The 23,227-nt window shown below is 42.7% G+C and overlaps 2 protein-coding genes across 5 annotated transcripts; both read left to right on the top strand.

Annotated features, from left to right (window-relative positions):
• The first annotated feature begins 506 nt into the window (after positions 1 to 506).
• On the top strand, positions 507 to 10,616 carry map2k4a (mitogen-activated protein kinase kinase 4a). Of its 4 annotated transcripts, XM_068725654.1 has the most exons (13): positions 507 to 897; positions 1,730 to 1,765; positions 2,371 to 2,403; positions 4,773 to 4,875; positions 4,955 to 5,129; positions 5,220 to 5,339; positions 5,425 to 5,544; positions 5,638 to 5,689; positions 5,862 to 5,989; positions 8,510 to 8,587; positions 9,055 to 9,203; positions 9,322 to 9,367; positions 9,815 to 10,616. In XM_068725654.1, the coding sequence occupies exons 1-13, from the start codon at positions 768 to 770 to the stop codon at positions 9,926 to 9,928; spliced, it is 1,284 nt and encodes a 427-aa protein (XP_068581755.1). In that variant the 5' UTR covers positions 507 to 767; the 3' UTR covers positions 9,929 to 10,616. The 4 variants fall into 4 exon arrangements, with proteins under 4 accessions (XP_068581755.1, XP_068581757.1, XP_068581756.1 ...); XM_068725656.1 differs by lacking the exon at positions 2,371 to 2,403 and having other exon boundaries at positions 4,785 to 4,875; XM_068725655.1 differs by lacking the exon at positions 2,371 to 2,403.
• A 756-nt stretch (positions 10,617 to 11,372) lies between these two features.
• On the top strand, positions 11,373 to 22,285 carry elac2 (elaC ribonuclease Z 2). Its single transcript, XM_068725817.1, has 24 exons — positions 11,373 to 11,852; positions 12,302 to 12,352; positions 12,444 to 12,514; positions 12,828 to 12,892; positions 15,710 to 15,767; positions 15,879 to 15,947; positions 16,019 to 16,111; positions 16,701 to 16,756; positions 16,870 to 16,928; positions 17,150 to 17,222; positions 17,345 to 17,457; positions 17,592 to 17,690; positions 17,883 to 18,021; positions 18,688 to 18,773; positions 18,963 to 19,084; positions 19,219 to 19,309; positions 19,571 to 19,709; positions 19,825 to 19,863; positions 20,001 to 20,110; positions 20,453 to 20,552; positions 20,678 to 20,798; positions 21,206 to 21,284; positions 21,523 to 21,667; positions 21,857 to 22,285. The coding sequence occupies exons 1-24, from the start codon at positions 11,509 to 11,511 to the stop codon at positions 22,100 to 22,102; spliced, it is 2,568 nt and encodes an 855-aa protein (XP_068581918.1). The 5' UTR covers positions 11,373 to 11,508; the 3' UTR covers positions 22,103 to 22,285.
• The last annotated feature ends 942 nt before the right edge of the window (positions 22,286 to 23,227 follow it).

The following is a 23,227-nucleotide window of genomic DNA, read 5'->3' as shown; positions in this document are numbered from 1 at the left end:
TTCAGAAATGGCCCATTCTGCATAAAAGGTACTTTTACTTTTAGTATTTAAGATACTTTTGCTCTTTTACTTCAGTAAAAAAAATTCTTGAAGAATTTAATTTACATAAAAGTCTGTTAATTAACAAAGGAGGTAAAACAATGAGGACCGAGCCCTCTGATGAAAGTATTGCAATATCTATAGATCTGCAGTATTGTGAACTGTGTATTATAGTTTTTCACCATTTTATACACAGAAACAAAATGAAAATAGTCAAACAATTCTGAAAAATAGCGCGTTAGTATGGAATGTCAGATATAGCCTCACTCCAGACTACCGCACAGCTCCACTGTTTCATCTCAAATGTAAATTCTAAATCAGTTTAAGTAAAACTAAAGAAGCATAATACTTCTTAACGTATACTTTCTTCTTGTTTTATTTTGAAACAAACGCAACGTAACATCCGGCTTCGCCTCGGCTAACCACCGCTAGCTTCCGGTTATCTGCGTGACGCGGTGGGTGTTGACATGTGTCACTTGGTCAGCTGATTGCGGCTCTCAAAGCTTCCCTCGGCTAAGCACCGCTAGCCAGCTTAGTTAGCTTTAGCCTAGCTGGACGTTTGTTGTGGTTTTTTTTGTGTGTTGACGTCACTACACAGCTATAGCGTCTAACGTTGCGCGGAACTTTATTTAAATTAAAAAAAAAAAAAAAAAAAAAAAAGACCGTGCAGCGTGAACACATCGCAGAAGTGTCCTCCGTGTATCTGCATTGCAGCCCCGGCGCTGCTGATGGAATTCAAACAACACACAACAATGGCGACTCCCAGTCCGAACAACTCGACAACAAGCAGCCACGGCAGCGGCGGCGGCGGCGGCAACAACGCGGGCTCTCACATCACCACGATGAGCAGCATGCAGGGTGAGACGCGCACGTTTATGCACAATCAATAATCACAAACAGGAACACTGACGCGTGTCAGCGGGGAGCTGCCGTTGTGCTGCAGTGAAGGTTACTGTTAGCAGTGAGTGGGAGGCTCCGGCTACTCCCAGAGCCGGAGTACAACATGTATGTTACTACAGTAGTACTGCAGTATTACTACAGTATTACTGCAGTAATACTGCCCTGACACGATGGAAGGTTGTCTCATTATCAGTTATGACGTGGAGGTAATGTCAATGTAAAATAAGAGAATCCTTAATTAGTCCCGCAGTGACAGGGACATGTACAGGATGACAGCAGCAGAGTGGAGTATATATTATATATGCATATATATATGCATATATAATATATATGATTTATAATATATATATATATATATATATATATATATATATATATATATAAAGAAGTATTATAAATAAGTAATAATAATAATAAAACAGTAAAGAATAATAAATCTAAAATAAGTAAACAAATCTAAATAATATTAAAATATTATATCTACAGACAGAATAATGTGTATTTATGCTGCACAGATTTTGAGTGTTTTGTGTTCTACTACTAATTATAAATCACAGCTGTTGATACAGATGTTATAACAGATAATTGTGAGATTCTTCTTCTTCTTTAAAATCACACAAACCGTCAAGATGCCTGATTCTACATGGACGTACTCCGTGTGTTTGTGACGCAGTGGAGCGAGACTTCCCTTTAAGTTAAGGCGACGTGTGAAGTTGTGTTCACGTCTCTTGATTCCCACATTTAAAACCGATGTCTCCTTTGTGTGTTTTTGTGTGTGTTTGACTTTCAGAGTCCAACACCTGCTGGAGATGTCAGAGTGAGACAGGTAGGCTCTTCTCTTGATCACAACTAAAGTAACTGTGACGCCTTTAAACGCTCCTGATTCAACGTCACCCAGTGGTTTAATCAATCACTACGACAGAGATGTGGGTTTGATGCCCGCCTTCATACAGGAGGAGACGCGCTTCACTCATCCCGACAGTAATAATAATAATCATAATCATGACTTTAACTGATTTGATCTTCCCTGCTCTGTAACCCTGTGCCTCCCTGACGTCACCTTTTGTGTTTCCTTACCTTACTGCTGCTCACTAATGATTCCTAACTGCTGACACGATGCCGAACGACGGTGAGCCGAGAACACGTGTGTTAATGTGTAACATGGTAACTCACTCTCACCTTGTTGTTTGAGCCATCCACGGTTGCTCCTCTTTCATCCTCCCTCCACGCCGACTGACTCCTCCTCCTCCTCCATCCTGGTGTAGTCGTGTCCTGCATGCTGATGCGGCTGACCCCCGTGATGGTGCAAGGCCAATTTCTGTGATCAAGTGGGGAGGGGGGGGGGGGGGTTAACGTTAGGGTCCGACTCACGAAGCGGTCTCTTCTCCAGAAGTGCAATGTGAAATAAAAGCTGTCTTCTCACCTCTGTAGGGTTTCAGATAAACCTGTCTGGAGCTCCTCCAAGTAAGAACCTCTCTTTGCTTCAGCACCAACAGCTCTCACCCCTTTTTTGTGTCCCGCCTTGACGGTTCTGGTTTCCTCAACTAATCCAAGTCCCAGACCTGCAGACGGGTTCACGTAGGCTTGTGCCGCTAGCCGCTAGCTCAGATAACGGGGGGGGACAGTTCAGCCTCATCTCTACTGAGTGAAGTTGTGTTTGTTCTCATCGGCACAAGCCTAAAAGTCAGAGCTTCCACTGATGCTTCAAGAACCGGTTTAACCCGTCTGTCCCTCCTCAGTGTGACTAGAGACGTCCTCCCAACTGCAGGAGCACTGCTTTCATTCATTAACCAGATCCCTCATTGAACTAATGGAAGCTCTGCCGCACTGGTTCTCCACTAACAAGCAGAAGTAGTGCCTGTGGTGTTGTGTTTTATTGGCATGGGTGCACCTCAGCTCTCGCTTGTCAAGACGAGGAACACGACGTCGTCGTTCACGACGGTGTTTAGCGCTCGAGCCGTCGGGAGTTCAAGCGCTCGCATTCTTCTTCTGGTGTTTTCGGGGGGCGGAGCCGAGCGGAACGGCGAGGTGAAATCAAAGCAGTTGGCCTTGAGAAGCATGTCGTGTGTCAGTGTTTTCTTTTTCCCCTTTATTCTCTCTGTGTGTGTGTGTGTGTGTGTGTGTGTGTGTGTGTGTGTGTGTGTGTGTGTGTGTGTGTGTGTGTGTGTGTTTAGCAGCATGCTACGTTTGTGTTTCTGCATCAAATACTGGATTGAGAAAGAGGTTTTATTTTACTGAAAGCTGGACGTGTTTGTCTGGAGGAGACACTATTGAAAGAACTTCCACACTGAGATGATGTAGATTCTTTAACTCTCGTAATCATTTTGCAACACGGCTATATGTAAATGCTGTTATTGTTTATCAAATAAGGTTTATTCTAAAGGCTGAACGGCTTGACATGCTGAGTAATGAGAAGCATGAGAGCAATAGATGTTAAAAGGTGTTATTCTACATTCTTATTGTTAAGAAATCTCATAAAAAGACCAAAACTGAGAGAGAGAAGTCAAAATAAACTGCAGTGTGTTCTTGATGACGGAGGAACAACAGTGAGCCTCACTGATGTGTTTTTAATAAATAATGGACACAAAAGATGCAGAAACAAAGATCTGGAGAAACAAAGATCCAGAAACAAAGATCTAGAAACATTGATACAGAAACAAAAGATCTGGAGAAACAAAGATCCAGAAACAAAGATCCGGCGAAACAATGATCCTGAGAAACAAAGATTCAGAAACAATGATACAGAAACAAAAGATCTGGAGAAACAAAGATCCGGAGAAACAAAGATCCAGAAACAAAGATCTGGAGAAACAAAGATCTGGAGAAACAAAGATCCAGAAACAAAGATCTAGAAACAATGATACAGAAACAATGATCCGGAGAAACAAAGATACAGAAACATAGATCCAGAAACAAAAGATCCAAAAACAAAGATCCTGAAACAATGATCCGGAGAAACAATGACACAGAAACAATGATACAGAAACAAAAGATCCGGAGAAACAAAGATCTGGAGAAACAAAGATCCGGAGAAACAATGATCCGGAGAAATAAAGATTCAGAAACAATGATACAGAAACAATGATACAGAAACAAAAGATCCGGAGAAACAAAGATCCAGAAACAAAGATCCGGAGAAACAAAGATCTGGAGAAACAAAGATCCAGAAACAAAGATCTAGAAACAATGATACAGAAACAAAGATCCGGAGAAACAAAGATACAGAAACAAAAGATCCGGAGAAACAAAGGATACAAAAACAAAGATACAGAAACAATGATACAGAGAAACAAAGATCCAGAAACAAAAGATCCAGGAACAAAGATCCAGAGAAGCAAAAGATCCAAAAGCAAAAGATCCAGCAACAAAGATCCAGAGAAACAAAGATCCATCAGGCTTGGATACACAGAATACTTGTTAGATACGTTCACTGTTGGTTTTGGTCTTTTCATGAGAACTGTTAACAGTAATGAAACATAAAGAATATCTCCACACTTATCCCAGGCTCATAGGTGAGAATATCTTTAGAAATTAGGAATGTATTCAGTAAAAACGTCCATATATGGTGCTGCAGAAGTTGCCTCTTCTTACCCCTTGTGTGTGTGTGTGTGTGTGTGTGTGTGTGTGTGTGTGTGTGTGAAGCATGACATCCCTGACTGAGTAGATCTGGATCGATGTTCTCGTCTCCTCTGTTCTCTCACTTCATGGTTTGTCTTCTCATCTGTCTCACCGTCCTCGTGGGGAGCAGGTTTTTGCTCTTTGGTCTCAGTCCTTAAACTCGAGCGGCTTCCTTTAAGATCACGTTGATGGTTTTGTGTTGTTGTTGTTCTCAGGTAAACGCAAAGCCCTGAAGCTGAACTTCGCCAACCCTCCGATCAAACCCACGACTAGATTCACACTGAACACGGCCGGGCCGCCCTTTCAAAACCCGCACATGTGAGTAAATCTTCCCGTCACTTCAGAATAAATCCTACATTTAGAGATATATATTTATATATATTCTGTATTCTGGCAGAGAGAGGCTGAGGACACACAGCATCGAGTCGTCGGGAAAGCTGAAGATCTCCCCGGAGCAGCACTGGGACTTCACCGCCGAGGACCTCAAGGATCTGGGCGAGATCGGCCGAGGGGCCTACGGCTCCGTCAACAAGATGGTGCACAAGCCCAGTAACCAGATCATGGCGGTCAAGGTGATTTTATTTTAATGACTCTTAACCCCGGCTTTAGATTCTTCCCCGTCGACTTCGAGCGTCTTGATCGTCTGCGTTTCGTCTTTGCAGAGAATCCGGTCCACGGTGGACGAGAAGGAGCAGAAGCAGCTGCTGATGGACCTGGACGTGGTGATGAGGAGCAGCGACTGTCCCTACATCGTGCAGTTTTACGGCGCTCTGTTCAGAGAGGTGACGTCGCCAGTTATTCTCATAATTATGAATATTATTATAGTATAAGTGTTCCGTCTGTTGACGCTCTCTTCTTGCGTTTCAGGGCGACTGTTGGATTTGTATGGAACTCATGGCTACCTCCTTAGACAAATTTTACAAGTTTGTATATTGCTCATTAGACGACGTGATTCCAGAGGAAATATTAGGAAAAATAACGTTAGCTGTAAGTTTCTCGTTATATAATAATACATATAATACATGAATGAAGAAGCATAATGTCGACTCCTGCTGCTAAACCTTCTCTTGTGTTTCGCAGACTGTGAAGGCACTTAACCACTTAAAAGAAAACTTGAAAATAATACACAGAGGTGAGGCCTGGTCTGATCTTATCGATATATATATATATATATATATATATATATATATATATATATATATATATATATATATATATATATATATATATATATATATATATATATATATATATGGCGTCTCTCTGAACTCGCCCCCTTGTGTCTCCTCACTCTCTCCCGTCAGACATTAAGCCGTCAAACATCCTCCTGGACAGGAACGGCAACATCAAGCTGTGTGACTTCGGCATCAGCGGGCAGCTGGTGGACTCCATCGCCAAGACCAGAGATGCAGGCTGCAGACCGTACATGGCGGTAAGTAACACTGAACCTTAAAGCTGCATCCTCTCTAGTGTCCAGCAGGGGGCGACTCCTCTGGTTGTATAGAAGTCTAGTCTAAAATGACTCTACTTCTCTCTTGATTTATTCCCTCAGTAAACATTGTAAACATGAGTTTATGGTCTCAATCTCTAGTTTACAGTCTTCTTCAATACAGCATGATGTTCATTTAGTACATTATGGAACATTTAGAGTCAAACAGACCATAAAGCAGGGGATGATTTAGGGGCGGGGCTACACGCTGATTGACAGGTCTCTACCAGAGACGTATACGGCGTCTCTACGTCACTCCTCAGTCCAGATATGGTCACTTCCTGTTCACTGGTTGCAAAAAGCCAAGATGGTGACGAACAAATTGCCAAACATCCGTCCAGAACCAACGAGTGACGTCTCGATGAACTCGTCCACTTCTGTGGTCTCAGCTTGGACATGTTGTGGTGCAAAGGGATGGTGGAAGAGGTGTGCTCAAAGAAAAAGACTCATCAATGTTCCCTCTGCAGCTGCACTCCAGATTTACATCCCATAATTCAGTAAAACAGGATATGGACATGAATCAGGACGTCTGACTCATCTGCTGACTGTGTGTGTGTGTGTGTGTGTGTGTGTGTGTGTGTGTGTGTGTGTGTGTGTGTGAGTGTGAGTGTGTGTGTGTGTGTGTGTCGTCATCACTGCAGGTTATTTTCTAAATTTGGTTTGGATCCATCACGACTGTCCTGGTGTTCCAGCAGGTTTGAATGACGTAGAAACACTGATCTCAGGACAGCTGCTGGACTCCTAGTGTAAATACAGACACTGTGCTGTTTGTCTCAGGACACGTCCGTCCATGAGGAGGTCACACTTCATTCACAACTCTGTGTGGAGATGAGAGCTCTCTGCACTCACTCAGCTGCTCCGGTAAAAACCCGTCAGCGCTGCAGACAGACCCTCAGACTGTCCCTCAGACACAGACCGTCCCACAGACCGTCACACAGACTCAGACCGTCCCTCAGACCGTCCCACAGACCGTCCCACAGACCGTCCCTCAGACCGTCCCACAGACCGTCCCACAGACCGTCCCTCAGACACAGACCGTCCCTCAGACCATCCCACAGACACAGACCGTCCCACAGACACAGACCGTCCCTCAGACCATCCCACAGACACAGACCATCCCACAGACACAGACCGTCCCACAGACACAGACCGTCCCTCAGACCATCCCACAGACACAGACCATCCCACAGACACAGACCGTCCCACAGACACAGACTGTCGCACAGACCGTCTCTCAGACCGTCCCTCAGACACAGACCGTCCCACAGACACAGACCGTCCCTCAGACAGACCGTCTCTCAGACCGTCCCTCAGACACAGACCGTCCCACAGACACAGACTGTCCCTCAGACACAGACCGTCCCACAGACCGTCCCACAGACAGACCGTCCCACAGACACAGACCGTCCCTCAGACCGTCCCTCAGACCGTCCCACAGACCGTCCCTCAGACCGTCCCTCAGACACAGACCGTCCCACAGACACAGACCGTCCCACAGACACACCGTCCCTCAGACTGTCCGTCAGACCGTCCTCCTCTGGGTGACGTCAGCGCCTGAATCGGGCCTCAGACAGGAGCTTCCTGTTCTGTCTTGCAGCTCTGTTGTCCTACTTCTTGTTGAGGGAACACGCTGCTCACCTGAGGGCTGATGACGGCGTTCTGTGCGGGTGAAAACATGCCCAGAGGTGATGAGCTGTCTCGGTATTTGTTTTGACCCACTTTTGGTTGTGAACACCTTGTTTCTTCTTGGTATGGAGTCTGGAACTAAAAGAAGATTTTGAGCTTTATAAACGTGAACATCTGATCTAACCGGGTTCAGAACGTTTTGTTTCATTTTAGAGTCAAAGGTTTTTGCAGAAGGACATTTTGGATATTTCTTTGTGTCACTCCATAAATCAATAAACACTGTTCACACACATACAAAAACCCATTTCTCCATGTTCTTATTGACACAATGTTGCATAAATCAGGCCTCAGTGGATACCTTTAGTTACACACAGTGACACCTGGTGGTTTACAAAGCTTACAGCAGACGGAGGACGACATATGATATGTGTGACAATAAGAAGAAGCCGTATTCATTACTATGATGTGTGTGTGTGTGTATATATATGTATATACATATATATATATATATGTGTATATATGTATATATATATATATATATATACACATATATATATACACATATATGTATATATATATATATACACATATATATATATATACACATATATGTATATATATATATATATATATATATATATATATATATATATCCTGCAGTGAAGTTATTAGTAAATTAGTTGTTTATTAATCCTTCTGCTACACGAACACATCGGTGCTCTTATTAACCTGAAATGTGTCCTGAATATGATCCAGCATGTATTTTATTTATCTGTCTGCTTTTATTTTGAAACTTAAATGTGAATCTGTTTCCTGTTTCCTGTCTTTTCTGTCCAGCCCGAGCGAATAGACCCCAGCGCGTCGCGTCAGGGCTACGACGTCCGCTCAGACGTTTGGAGTTTGGGAATCACACTGGTGAGAGAAACACTCTCACATGTTTTGTGACCACGGTGTCCCCTGACCACGGTGTCCCCTGACCACGTTGTCCCCTGACCACGTTGTCCCCTGACCACGTTGTCCCTGACCACGTCCCTGACCATGTCTTCCCCTGACCACGTCGTCCCTGACCACGTCGTCTCTGACAACGTTGTCCCTTGACCACGTCGTCCCTGACAACGTCATCCCTTGACCACGTCGTCTCTGACAACGTCGTCCCTGACCACGTCGTCCCTAACCACGTCGTCCCCTGACCACGTCTTCCCTTGACCACGTCGTCACTGACCACGGTGTCCCTGACCACGTTGTCCCCTGACCATGTCGTCCCTGACCATGTCGTCCCTGACCACGGTGTCCCTGACCACGTTGTCCCCTGACCACGTTGTCCCCTGACCACGTCGTCCCTGACCACGTCGTCCCTGACCACGGTGTCCCGTGTCTTGCAGTACGAGCTGGCCACCGGGCGGTTCCCCTACCCGAAGTGGAACAGCGTGTTCGACCAGCTGACCCAGGTGGTGAGGGGAGACCCGCCGCAGCTCAGCAACTCGGAGGAGAGGCGCTTCTCCCCCAAATTCATCTCCTTTGTCAACGTGTGGTGAGGAAGCGGATCGGCAGTATTTCACTGAAGACCCCGGCTGTCCCCTGGTGGACAAACGGCTGAACTGCGCTTTCCTCCTTCTAACGCTCGTTTGTATGTTTCATCCTCTCTTCAGCCTCACAAAGGACGAGTCAAAAAGGCCAAAGTACAAAGAGCTGCTGGTGAGTTCTCCTTACACTACAGAGTTAATGGTCATTTTCAACCCTCATCTTCCTCACGGTTTTGTATCCAAGTCACCAACTTTGGATATTTTGATGGAGAGAGGAGTGACAGCGTTGTGTGAATATTTAAACTCCTCCTCGAGCGAGACTTCGTTAGACTTTGTTAGACTTCATTAGACTGGAGAACAAACGGACCGGATCAAGCGGTAAAGAAACGGTAAAGAAAGATCAATGAGTCCGTCAGAGGAAAACAAAAACAGCACTTTACTGGTCCGTCCGTAGGGTGAGGATTGATTACTCTGCAGCACGCTCGATACCGAAGCAATTAAATAAAGTGTTCGTCTCTTAGAAACACCCTTTAAATGCAGTCACAGCTGCTCTTATTCCCGTCTGTCCTCTTTGCTGTTGGCGTCATATCTCCTCTCTCCTCGTCTCCTCTGCTTGCAGAAGGACCCGTTCATCCAGATGTACGAGGAGCGCTCGGTGGACGTGGCGAGCTACGTGTGCCGGCTCATGGATCAGATGCCGGCGTCCCCCAGCTCCCCGATGTACATGGACTGACGGGGACACACACACACACACACACACACACACACACACATTCACCGGTCTGCAACACGTTTAAACAACAGAAGACAAAGACGAGAGAGTGAACAAAACAGAATCCTTGTGTACATTTTGCTTGGTCCCCTTATCGCAGTGTTAAGAAGAGAAAAAACAAAAACACACCATGTGCAATAACTGGTGTTCATTTCAGTCATGTCTGTATAATATATCAACACTTCTGTTTCTCTCTTGTTCTCTCACACACACACACACACACACACACACACACACACACACACACAGTCATGTAAGTATAGTAGCAGCGGAATCAATCATACGGTCTTGACTCATCTTAACGAGGACACACCTCCGTGGTTAGTAAAGTGATTTAAAAAATAAAATGAATAATAATAATAATAATAATAATAATAATGTCAAACTTGTATTTATGGAACCAAAAAAAAAGAAAAGAAAAAGCTGAATTCTTGGACATCCTGGAGTCGTGCTCTCTGTGAAGTGTCCCACCTCTTCATGTACGTGACTGAAAGCATCGTGTTTGGTATCTTAATGGAACTTTGCTTCTCTGGGTATAAAAAGCAGTTTTAAAAAAAGTGTCGGTGGTCCGGATCATGTTGGACCTGCAGTCCGGTCCTCGCTGTACAGTGGACTATATGCTGATATATGAATAAAGGAGGAGAAAGGACACCTGTGTGTGTGTGTGTGTGTGTGTGTGTGTGTGTGTGTGTGTGTGTTCGTTCATTCTTTGGAGGACGTTCACGTTTTAAGCTCCAGTTGGTCGCAATCTGCAACGTCACCACTAGATGCCACCAAATCCTACACACTAGCTTTAAGTAATTTGGGATTTTTAATATCTGAATATGTCTTTGATGATGAATAATTAATTGTCTACGGAGCAGTAGAACGCTTTGGGATGTAGGAGGAACTTGTTGGTTTTTGTTTATATTTTTTGGGGGCTTAAGAATAAGAATAACTCGTATGAATGTTGAAATGTGCCGTTGTTTCCCTTTAAATATGTGGAAAGCTTCAGTGATGACTTCAGATAGAAAATACTGTTCAGAAGGTGACATATTCAACTCAATTCAGTTCTTTATTTGTGTAAAAAGGTAAAAAAAAAACTGAATATATAATAATTAACACAAAATGTATATATATATATATATACAGTATAATATATATATATATATATATATATATATATATATATATATATATATATATATATATATATATATATAATATTGATATACAGTATATTAACTACGTTGTTATACAGTAACTTGCTCCAGTAACTCACTGGAGCTGTCCCCGCCTCCTTCCCTTCAAACGCCGCTGTGATTGGTCCACAGACAGAGTAAATAATCACACCGGCCAATGAGCGTCAAGAGTCCTCAACGTCATCACTAGATGCCGGAAGCAGTGTGACCAACGTGTGACCCAACCTCTAAAGTCCTGCTGAATGCGCACCCGGCTCCCTTTAGGTGCCTCTCTCTTCATTTAAAGCGCGTGGACATGTACACACGAGCGTTCACGGACTAACCGCCGCCGGTTCTTCACATCGCTGCGGTGTATTTATTATGAATACGGTCCGTTTGAAGCTCAGGTCCTTCGTTCTGTGTATTAACGGCGGAGCTCTCTCTGCGGGTCCTCCGGCTGTCACGAGCTGTCGCCTCCCTCCCCGGCGGACCGCGTTCCAGTTGTTCCGAACGATGGCGACGAATGACAACAACGCCGCGGAGACGAGGCAGCCGCCGGCTCTGAAGAAGGCCAAGCAGAAGGAGCCGCTGCGGCGCTTGAAGACCAAAGAGAACCGGGGCAAGCGAGGCGACGTCCACGGACCGTCCACGGTGTACGTGCAGGTGGTCGGTGCTGGGAGCAGAGACAACGCGGCGTCGCTCTACGTCTTCTCCGAATACAACCGGTAACCCGTACACACACACACACACACACACACACACACACACACACACACACACACACGGCTTCAGTACCATGCTTTTACTTTGAAATCCGCCTCCTAAAGTCACATGTGACACAAATACAGCAGATGTGAGCAAATCACAAATGTATGCAATGCAGTTTAACATCATGGGTCACAAGACATGGACTGTTGTGATCGGCCCAGGTGTGCTGCATACAGATATATATGCATACAGATATACATGCATACAGATATACATGCATACAGATATACATGCATACAGATATACATGCATACAGATATACATGCATACAGATATACATGCATGTACAATATTCCTATAGATCTATATGCATATTTATAGTAAAGCATTAATGACGTCAAACAGCTGTTTGTATTCATGTGACTGACTGTCCTCCTCCTCCTCCTCCTCCTCCTCCTCCTCTCAGATATCTGTTCAACTGTGGTGAAGGAACACAGAGACTCATGCAGGAGCACAAGTGAGCTGCTGTCATGTTGAACACGTTTGTCTTGTTTGAGTCACCGTAGAGTGACTGATGAGGAGTTAACGTCCTCCTGGTTCCTCCTCAGGCTGAAAGCTGCTCGGCTGGACAACATCCTGCTGACCAGGCTGAGCTGGGACAACGTGGGAGGGTTATCAGGTCAGTAACACCCGGATATCAATATGATTATTAATGTGAGAGGACTCGCAGCTGAACCTACCTACAATAAAGTAAGTCCTGAAGAGCTGTCCATCATTTACACGTCTTTATTACACTAAACATGAGCAGATTTATATCATAAGGAAACAAAACAAAACAATGTGTTTGTAATAGATTCTAATAAAAAGTCCAAATATGAACACATTTGTTAATCAAGAGTCTGAGCGTGGAGGTGATCTTTACACTCTGGAGATGATTGAGATCAATAGAATCAATATCAATAAACATGAGATTCATCATGTTTCCTCTGCAGGGATGATTCTAACCCTGAAGGACACCGGAGTCCCAGAGTGTGTCCTCTCTGGACCGCCTCAGCTGGTGAGAGCCCAACCACACTGTACTGTACATAATACATACTACATCATAAACACTGTACTGTACATAATACATACTACATCATAAACACTGTACTGTACATAATACATACTACATCATAAACACTGTACTGTACATAATACATACTACATCATAATACATACTACATCATAAACACTGTACTGTACATAATACATACTACATCATAATACATACTACATCATAAACACTGTACTGTACATAATACATACTACATCATAAACACTGTACTGTACATAATACATACTACATCATAAACACTGTACTGTACATAATACATACTACATCATAAACACTGTACTGTACATAATACATACTACATCATAATACATACTACATCATAAATACTGTACTGTACATAATACATACTACATCATAATACATACTACATCATAAACACTGTACTGTACATAATACATACTACATCATAAACACTGTACTGTACATAATACATACTACATCATAATACATACTACATCATAAACACTGTACTGTACATAATACATACTACATCATAAATACTGTACTGTACATAATACATACTACATCATAAATACTGTACTGTACATAATACATACTACATCATAATACATACTACATCATAAACACTGTACTGTACATAATACATACTACATCATAAACACTGTACTGTACATAATACATACTACATCATAAATACTGTACTGTACATAATACATACTACATCATAAATACTGTACTGTACATAATACATACTACATCATAAATACTGTACTGTACATAATACATACTACATCATAATACATACTACATCATAAATACTGTACTGTACATAATACATACTACATCATAATACATACATCATAAACACTGTACTGTACATAATACATACTACATCATAATACATACTACATCATAAACACTGTACTGTACATAATACATACTACATCATAAACACTGTACTGTACATAATACATACTACATCATAAACACTGTACTGTACATAATACATACTACATCATAATACATACTACATCATAAATACTGTACTGTACATAATACATACTACATCATAATACATACTACATCATAAACACTGTACTGTACATAATACATACTACATCATAAACACTGTACTGTACATAATACATACTACATCATAATACATACTACATCATAAACACTGTACTGTACATAATACATACTACATCATAAATACTGTACTGTACATAATACATACTACATCATAAATACTGTACTGTACATAATACATACTACATCATAATACATACTACATCATAAACACTGTACTGTACATAATACATACTACATCATAAACACTGTACTGTACATAATACATACTACATCATAAATACTGTACTGTACATAATACATACTACATCATAAATACTGTACTGTACATAATACATACTACATCATAAATACTGTACTGTACATAATACATACTACATCATAATACATACTACATCATAAATACTGTACTGTACATAATACATACTACATCATAATACATACTACATCATAAATACTGTACTGTACATAATACATACTACATCATAATACATACTACATCATAAATACTGTACTGTACATAATACATACTACATCATAATACATACTACATCATAAACACTGTACTGTACATAATACATACTACATCATAAACACTGTACTGTACATAATACATACTACATCATAAATACTGTACTGTACATAATACATACTACATCATAATACATACTACATCATAAATACTGTACTGTACATAATACATACTACATCATAATACATACATCATAAACACTGTACTGTACATAATACATACTACATCATAATACATACTACATCATAAACACTGTACTGTACATAATACATACTACATCATAAACACTGTACTGTACATAATACATACTACATCATAAATACTGTACTGTACATAATACATACTACATCATAATACATACTACATCATAAACACTGTACTGTACATAATACATACTACATCATAAATACTGTACTGTACATAATACATACTACATCATAATACATACTACATCATAAACACTGTACTGTACATAATACATACTACATCATAAATACTGTACTGTACATAATACATACTACATCATAATACATACTACATCATAAACACTGTACTGTACATAATACATACTACATCATAATACATACTACATCATAAACATTGTACTGTACATAATACATACTACATCATAAACACTGTACTGTACATAATACATACTACATCATAAACACTGTACTGTACATAATACATACTACATCATAATACATACTACATCATAAATACTGTACTGTACATAATACATACTACATCATAATACATACTACATCATAAACACTGTACATAATACATACTACATCATAAATACTGTACTGTACTATTAAATACTACATCATAAATACTGTACTGTACATAATACATACTACATCATAAACACTGTACATAATACATACTACATAATAAATACCGTACTGTACTATTAAATACTACATCATAAATACTGTACTGTACATAATACATACTACATAATAAATACTGTACTGTACTATTAAATACTACATAATAAATACAGTATTTACATATTAAATCCTGTATTTATTACATCCTGTATGTTTTGTTTTTATTGTGACGTCTCTTCTTTTTCTCTGCTGTTTGTTTTTTATATTTTATACAGTATTAATGTTTTGTTTTTATTGAATCTCTTCTTCTTCTTCTCTGCTGTTTGTTTGTTGTCACCACAGAGGAACTATCTTCACGCCATCAAGTCCTTTTCTGGACCACTAGAAGAAATCCAGCTGTGTATGTTGGACGTTGTGATTCATATTCGTGTGTGTGTGTGTGTGTGTGTGTGTGTGTGTGTGTGTGTGTGTGTGGTATCAGTTGTGTGACGGTTGTGTTGTTGTCTCGTAGCGGTGCGTCCGTACACTGAGGAGACGTACACAGACGACACCATGACCGTTTACCAGGTCCCCGTGTTCGGTGAGTGGTCCTCTTCTCTCTGTCCTTTCTCAAGGAGCGTTTGGTTTGTTGACTCTCTGTCTGTCTCTCAGCTCAGTCGAGGGGCGACGGCAGGAAGCTCTCCCCCAAGTCGGGCGGCGGCCCCTCCCACAGCCCCCCCTCCCCCAGCAGAGACGCCCCCCACAGTGAGTTCACTCTCTCACTGAGAGAAACACCTGAGGCCTCAGCAGTAATCACTCTGAGTGTGTCTGATGCTGTGAGGAGTTCACTCATTCATTCTGATGCTGTGAGGAGTTCACTCATTCATTCTGATGCTGTGAGGAGTTCACTCATTCACTCTGATGCTGTGAGGAGTTCACTCATTCACTCTGATGCTGTGAGGAGTTCACTCATTCACTCTGATGCTGTGAGGAGTTCACTCATTCACTCTGATGCTGTGAGGAGTTCACTCATTCACTCTGATGCTGTGAGGAGTTCACTCACTCATTCTGATGCTGTGAGGAGTTCACTCATTCATTCTCCTTTAAGTTATTACAATTCATCCTGAGTGAAACACGAGCATCTGAACCAAACCCCCTGACAGTCAGCTGTCAATGAGAAGTCTGAATCACTTCATGTTTAAAATAAAAGCCTGAAATCAGTAAATATTTAAAATACAAAGTCTAAATCACTTGAGTGTGGTGTTAATAGAGGTTGTTGTCCCACAATGCATTGCACAGTGTAAATGAAAGAGCAACATTGAAGTGTGTAAATGTGTTGTTTAATGTCTTACAGCTGACAGACGGAGAGCAGCTAGAGATAATTCTCTGGTGGTTTCCTTCATATGTAAGGTAGGAAACAAGGAAAACACCCCGACGTCATGAATGTGATGTTCTCACTTTGTACCTGACCTCCTCCTTCTTCTCCATCTTCTCCTTCTTCTCCTTCTTCTTCTTCTTCACAGCTTCACCCCAAGAAAGGAAATTTCTTAGTGGCTCAAGCGAGGGATCTGGGTCTGCCTGTGTGAGTGTTAATCAGCATGACATGATTTATGAAATGATATTATCTTCATTTAACAGAGCAGCTCACCGAGCGTCATCACTGCCCTCTACCAAATATACATGAACACAACGTTAAGAGACGCTGGGAGCAGCCGGTGTCTCAGCATGAATTCCTGTGATGGCTGCGTTGAAGCTGCCGTTCATAACCTCTGATGACTCTCATGAAACCTTCTCGTCCTCCAGAGGAACAGCAGCCATCGGTCCGCTCATCGCCGCTCTGAAAGGAGGGAGGAGTGTCACGTACGAAGGAAGAGAGGTGCCGAGAGAACCCGCTTCTTCTTCTCTTATTATTATTATTATTATTATTATTATTATTATTATTATTATTTATTTTAGGCTGCGGCTCTGAAGTTATCGTTTCTGTCCGTCGTGTCGTAGATCCGTCCGGAGCAGGTCTGTACCCCCACAGACCCAGGACCGGTCTTTATCGTGGTGGAGTGTCCGTCTGAGGAGTTCGTTGAAGCCGTTTGCTCCAACCTGCAGCTGAGGAGGTAGACCTTTGACCCGTCATGTTTATTTATCATTATTATTATTATTATTATTATTATTATTATTATTATTTATTACAGCAGCCGTTCACACCGTCCTCTCTAGTCTCTAAGTTTGAGTGCGTCGTCTCCTCCAGACACCAGACGGGGGCGACGGAGGACTCGGCTGCGCTGGTGGTCCACATGACTCCAGAGTCCGTTCTGTCCACAGACCAGTACCAGCGGTGGATGGAGAGGTTTGTGTTCTCCCTCTCTAGAGACCAGACTGCACAGAGACCCTGCTCTCTTTGAGCTGTGTGTGTGTGTGTGTGTGTGTGTGTGTGTGTGTGTGTGTGTGTGTGTGTGTGTGTGTGTGTGTGTGTGTGTGTGTGTGTGTGTGTGTGTGTGTGTGCGTGCGTGCGTGCGTGTGCGTGTGTGTGTCTCTGCAGGTTTCCGTCCACAACAGAACACCTGATCCTGAATGAACAGGTCCGTACGGTCCACAACGTCAGGAGTCACAAGATCCAGGCCCAGCTGAACGTGATCCACCAGGACATCTTTCCACAGCTCAAGTCCTACGAGTCAAAGGTGTCCAAACCTCATATATCTGTATCTTTAAATTCAACAGATGAGACTCTAATAGTAGTGGAGCTCTACTCTACTTCAGTATGAAGGAAATGCAAAGAATCAATGGAAGTAAACGGGTTAGAACAACATGAATATGTTCTAAAAATGGGTAAAAAACAACTAGAACAACTAGATTCAGTGTCGGTAACGATCATTTCTTTAAAATAACAAAAATCACATCAGAACACGTCTACAGTGACCAGGAAGATGATCACACAGTATGTCTGTCCAGTCATTCATCAGGTAAAATATCCATTAAAATAGGTTGTGTTCAATGAAACACATTAATAGATAAAGAGGAATGTGTGAACGATAAACCGCAAACTAGAGATACAAAATATAAATCATAATCGTCTTTAAAGAGCAACAGAGAGGAGGAGTTTAAGTGGATTAAATTAAACAAATTTTTCAAAGTTTTCTTAAAAGTTTCCCCCGAAAATAATCCGTAAAGTTAATTGTAATTGAATGACATCGTTAGCGGCGGTTGATCGTTTATTTCACGTTTCAGGTGTGTAGCTTGTTTCATAGTATTACATCACGTGACTGTTCTTCATCACGTGATTGTTCTTCATCATGTTCTTCATCATGTTCTTCATCATTCTCGGTGACGGTGTGTTTTGTCTCCAGGAGGCTCCGGCTGAGCTTCTCGTCCCAGCCGTCAGAGCCGAGTGTCTGCTGAAGTTCCAGCTCAGACCCGTGATGGAGTGGCAAAGGTCAGTTCGTCCTTCACGCCCCAGAATGTAGCCAACGTTGCTCAGCAGCTCTGGAACGCACCGTTGCACTCGGCTGCTTTCTTCTTCTTCATCTTTAACCTCGTCTTGAAGGCGTCGGGTTCTTTTCCTCCTCTCTGTTTCTGTGGAGGTCAGGAGTGCGTCTTCTTGACTCTGCTTCTTGTTGGTTAGAGACGCCGTCCCCTCCTGCAACACCGAGGAGTTCGTGAACGAGGCGTCCGAGGTCCCGAACTTCCTGGAGGAAGTGGACGAGTGCAGGAAGATCTGCTCCGCCGACGCCGCAGAGCTCTCCGGTGAGTTCCTCCTCTGTAAACCTCCTCCAGAGGGACGGTTCACTTCCTGGTTTACAGCCCGACTGAAGCGTTTGTTGACTCCTAAGTGGACGGATCTTCAGCGGTGTACGAGCGTGTCTCATTGTTCTCTACAGGAGAGAAACACCCGGAGGTGGTGTTCCTGGGGACGGGATCGGCTCTACCGATGAAGATCAGAAACGTCAGCGGCACTTTAGTCAACATCAGGTACGGAGCTCCGCTCCCCACGCAGGTAGAGCCACATGAAAACATGCTTTTATTTTGTATTTAGTCCCACTGAAGCTAAAGGAGAGGTGGAGCATAACACCACCGGTATTCTGTCGTTTGTTGCTCGTTCTTGGTTTTTATCATCTCGTGAAATTCACTTATTTTTCCTTTTGATTTCACAGTTTTTACGCAAAATCTGTATAAAACTAGATAGATACACAGAAGAATTTGCATAAATTCTGTCTGTCTGTCTGTCTGCAGCCCGACTCAGTCGCTGCTGCTGGACTGTGGCGAGGGAACCTTCGGTCAGCTCTGCAGACACTACGGAGACGGCGTGGACGACGCTCTGTCCAAGATCTCGACCGTCTTCATCTCTCACATGCACGCTGACCACCACACGGTGAGCAGCCGTGCACGACGCACCGCGACCACGTTGTGTTGTTGAGATGAGCTGCTTTAAGATAACGCTCTCTTCTTCTTCTTCTTCTTCTTCTTCTTCTTCTTCTTCTTCTCAGGGGCTGCTCATGTTGCTCTATCAGAGGGAGCGAGCACTGGTATGTAGAAGACAATGTCCCTTGTACCTGTAATGACTCTTAACACGCCGTCCCGTCTTCTGGTCATGTAATGCTTGAAAAATGACTTATTAATTATGTATCATTAAACAACCAGCGTGTTTGTTTGTGTCTCCTAGACAACGTTGGGAAAGGCGTTCAGCCCCGTCTACCTGGTGGCTCCGGTCCAGATCATGAGCTGGCTCAGCCAGTATCACGACTACTGCGAGGAGATCCTGAACCACATCAAGTACGTGAACGCAAAGAACCTCTGAAGATGACGAGATTGAGACCATGAACTCATGTTTACAATGTTTACTGAGGGAATAAATCAAGAGAGAAGTAGAGTCATTTTAGACTAGACTTCTATACAACCAGAGGAGTCGCCCCCTGCTGGACACTAGAGAGAATGCAGCTTTAACACATGAAGCTTTGGCTTCACGTTTGCAGAACTGGAGGTTGCCGCTTTGGAAATCCTCGTTAGCATAATGAAAAGCTCCCTGAATGTACAGAGATGAACCCTTTTTTAATTAAGAGATCTATATTTTTGTGATTTGACGTCTTTATTATCGTGTATTTTTGTGTTTTTCAGCCTCATCCCTAACAAGGTTCTGTGTGACGGCGGAGAGCTGCCCAGACAGAGAACGAAGTCCTTCATCCAGGCGCTGCTGAAGAAGAACGACTTGGAGAAGGTGTTTGAACGTCTCATCCTTTCTGTTATTGCCGTGTCTTTTTAAATGTATTTATTAGTTTTGTGTGTGTGTGTGTGTGTGTGTGTGTGTGTGTGTGTGTGTGTGTGTGTGTGTGTGTGTGTCAGTTCCAGACGTGCACCGTGCATCACTGTAAGAACGCCTTCGCCTGCAGCTTCTCTCACCGGTCCGGCTGGAAGCTGGCGTTCTCTGGCGACACCATGCCCTGTGATGCCTTCGTGCACGCCGGTCAGTTCCACACACACACACACACACACACACACACACACACAGAGAGGCTTTCAATAATCCAGAGAGCCTCATATAAGGTCATCGAACCGCTTCTGAATAATTTATCAGGTGTTCCTTAAAGCTTTCGATCACTCTGCGAGCTGCCGGGCCTCGTTCTAGAAAGGTTCCTGCGGGATCCCACTTCATTGACTCTCCTCAAATTGCTCGTCTGGACTCGGTCCAAGCGAAGCCTCCCGGAGACGGCGAGTGTATCCCCACGTTCGTTATCGACGGCATCGGCTCGCCGGACAAAACGAGGGCGTGCCGATTCTTGATTACTCCGACTCCCTGATTGATTTCCTGTGGGGGGGGGGGCTGTTAGTGCTTCTCTGTGATTCAGGACTCTCATTTTCTTTTTTCTGCAGGAAGGAATGCGACCTTACTGATCCACGAGGCCACGCTGGAGGACGGGCTGGAGGAGGAGGCGGTGGAGAAAAGACACAGGTGAACAAGCTGCAGAGACGGTTCCTGTGCATTTAACAGAATCACTAAATAAATGCACTTTACTGCCGGTTTGAGGTTGCACTTACGTCTTGAGTGCATTGTTAAATATGTCTACTCTCCACTCTATGATATTGATTTTTATGGTTCCAGAGTGAGAGTCCGTCTTCGCAAAAAAACCCCCCATCTTTTATGTCCGTAAAAGTGAGGGGTCAGTAAATCTCTCTTTTCTTCCCGGCAGCACGACCTCGCAGGCCATCGGCATCGGGATGAAGATGAACGCAGACTTCATCATGCTGAACCACTTCAGCCAGCGCTACGCCAAGATCCCCCTCTTCAGCGAGGACTTCACCGACCGAGTGGGGATATCGTTCGACCACATGAGAGTGAGTCACGTGACGCAGAGAAGCCTTCTTCTTCTATATGTGCGATATGAGGGACCAGTTCTACATAGGACTGAATTAAAAGCAGTGGCAAACAGAAACTTCTTCACTGCTGATTCAAGATGAGTCACAGTATTCATGAGCCTCTCTAGGAGTTATAACCTGCCCGTCAATCATTTCCTCTTCCCTCAGATTCGCTTTGGAGACTTTAAAATCCTCCCCCGGCTCATTCCGGCGCTCAAAACCCTTTTCGCCGAGGAGATCGGCGAGATGGAGGGCAGGCGGGAGAGGAGGGAGCTGAGGAACCCGAGAGGAAGCATCTCCGAGGCGGACGGAGCGGAGAAGACGCCCGACGTGAGCCGAGGAGCTAAAAGAGACCAGGAGGCGGAGGAGGAGGAGGCGCGCAGCAAAGACACCAAGAGGCTGAAGACCTGCTGAAGGACGGACTTTTACCTGACAGAAACATGAGTTCTTTTATTTAAAAGAGTGTTCTTTATTTGGCTCGTGTGGTTTTCATTAAAGAAAGAAGAATTCATGTATATTTCCTGCATTGCGGTGTACAAAGCTGAGCTATGAATATAGTTTGTTTTTCATTAAAACACAATAAAAAGATCCCACACAGTTCGTAGTCACGTCCATCGGTCATCACTGGTACCAACCTCAACATCTGGAATGTTTCATGAGAATGGATTCCACACTCTAGTTTGATTCAACGACATTCATTCTGTTATTGAGGGGATATTGTTAAAATACATATTTTACATTTGGTTCCCTCTGGGTGGACCGTATCTTCTGTGGTAGAGCTGCCACACTATCACATTTTCACAACGCGATTATCGCGGCTAAAATAATTCACGATAACAATAAGATCTATAAAAATAAGTCAATTCATCTAACTTTGTGTTTTGTGTCTTTTTGGCAAATAATATGGTGAGCGCTAAACCTGCTAAACATCAGCAGGTTAGCGGCTAACGTTAGCATGCTAACGTTATTATCTAGCTGACTAACTGCAGTCACCAGCGTTGCTGTTTCAGTACATTGAGACCAGTTTGCATTTGTACAACATTTTCACCTCTGCTCACGTGTTTACTAGTGTTATATATATATATATATATATATATATATATATATATATATATATATATATATATATATATATATATATATATATATATATATATATATATATATATATATATATATATATATAAATAGTACTTCGGTTTTTCACTCAGCAGTGTTTTAACGTTAGCATGTTAACATGCTAATGTTAGCATCTAGCTGACTTACTGCAGTCACCAGCGTTGCTGTTTCAGTACGTTGTGTACTTTGGTTTTTCACTCAGCAGGTTGTGTTCAGGTGTTTTCTGCCGTTAGCTCACAGTATCAACATTTATAAATGATTTATGACATAGTATTCCATAAAGATCAGCTCTATATCTGTACATGTAATCCTATTTGTGTGTTTATGTTTAGAGCTGCAGCCAACGATTATTTTCATTCTCAATTAATCTGCCTATTATTTTCTAGATTACACGATTGTCTATAAAAATGTCACAACATA

The sequence above is a fragment of the Cebidichthys violaceus genome, unplaced genomic scaffold (genome assembly GCF_023349555.1).
Source record: "Cebidichthys violaceus isolate CVI_PGR_0920_01 unplaced genomic scaffold, fCebVio1.0.p SCAF_36, whole genome shotgun sequence".
Classification (NCBI taxonomy): domain Eukaryota; kingdom Metazoa; phylum Chordata; class Actinopteri; order Perciformes; family Stichaeidae; genus Cebidichthys; species Cebidichthys violaceus.
This window is presented reverse-complemented; position numbering and strand designations above follow the sequence as displayed.

What these genes read in the sequence shown, in the direction of transcription:
- map2k4a (XM_068725654.1), top strand. Translation starts at nt 768, where the DNA reads ATGGAATTCAAACAACACACAACAATGGCGACTCCCAGTCCGAACAAC. An exon ending in CCCTTTCAAAACCCGCACAT is followed by an intron (nt 4,876 to 4,954) that starts GTGAGTAAATCT and finishes GTATTCTGGCAG; the next exon opens with AGAGAGGCTGAGGACACACA. An exon ending in CAAAGTACAAAGAGCTGCTG is followed by an intron (nt 9,368 to 9,814) that starts GTGAGTTCTCCT and finishes CTCTGCTTGCAG; the next exon opens with AAGGACCCGTTCATCCAGAT.
- elac2 (XM_068725817.1), top strand. Translation starts at nt 11,509, where the DNA reads ATGAATACGGTCCGTTTGAAGCTCAGGTCCTTCGTTCTGTGTATTAAC. An exon ending in TCCAACCTGCAGCTGAGGAG is followed by an intron (nt 17,458 to 17,591) that starts GTAGACCTTTGA and finishes CGTCTCCTCCAG; the next exon opens with ACACCAGACGGGGGCGACGG. An exon ending in AGAAGAACGACTTGGAGAAG is followed by an intron (nt 20,553 to 20,677) that starts GTGTTTGAACGT and finishes TGTGTGTGTCAG; the next exon opens with TTCCAGACGTGCACCGTGCA.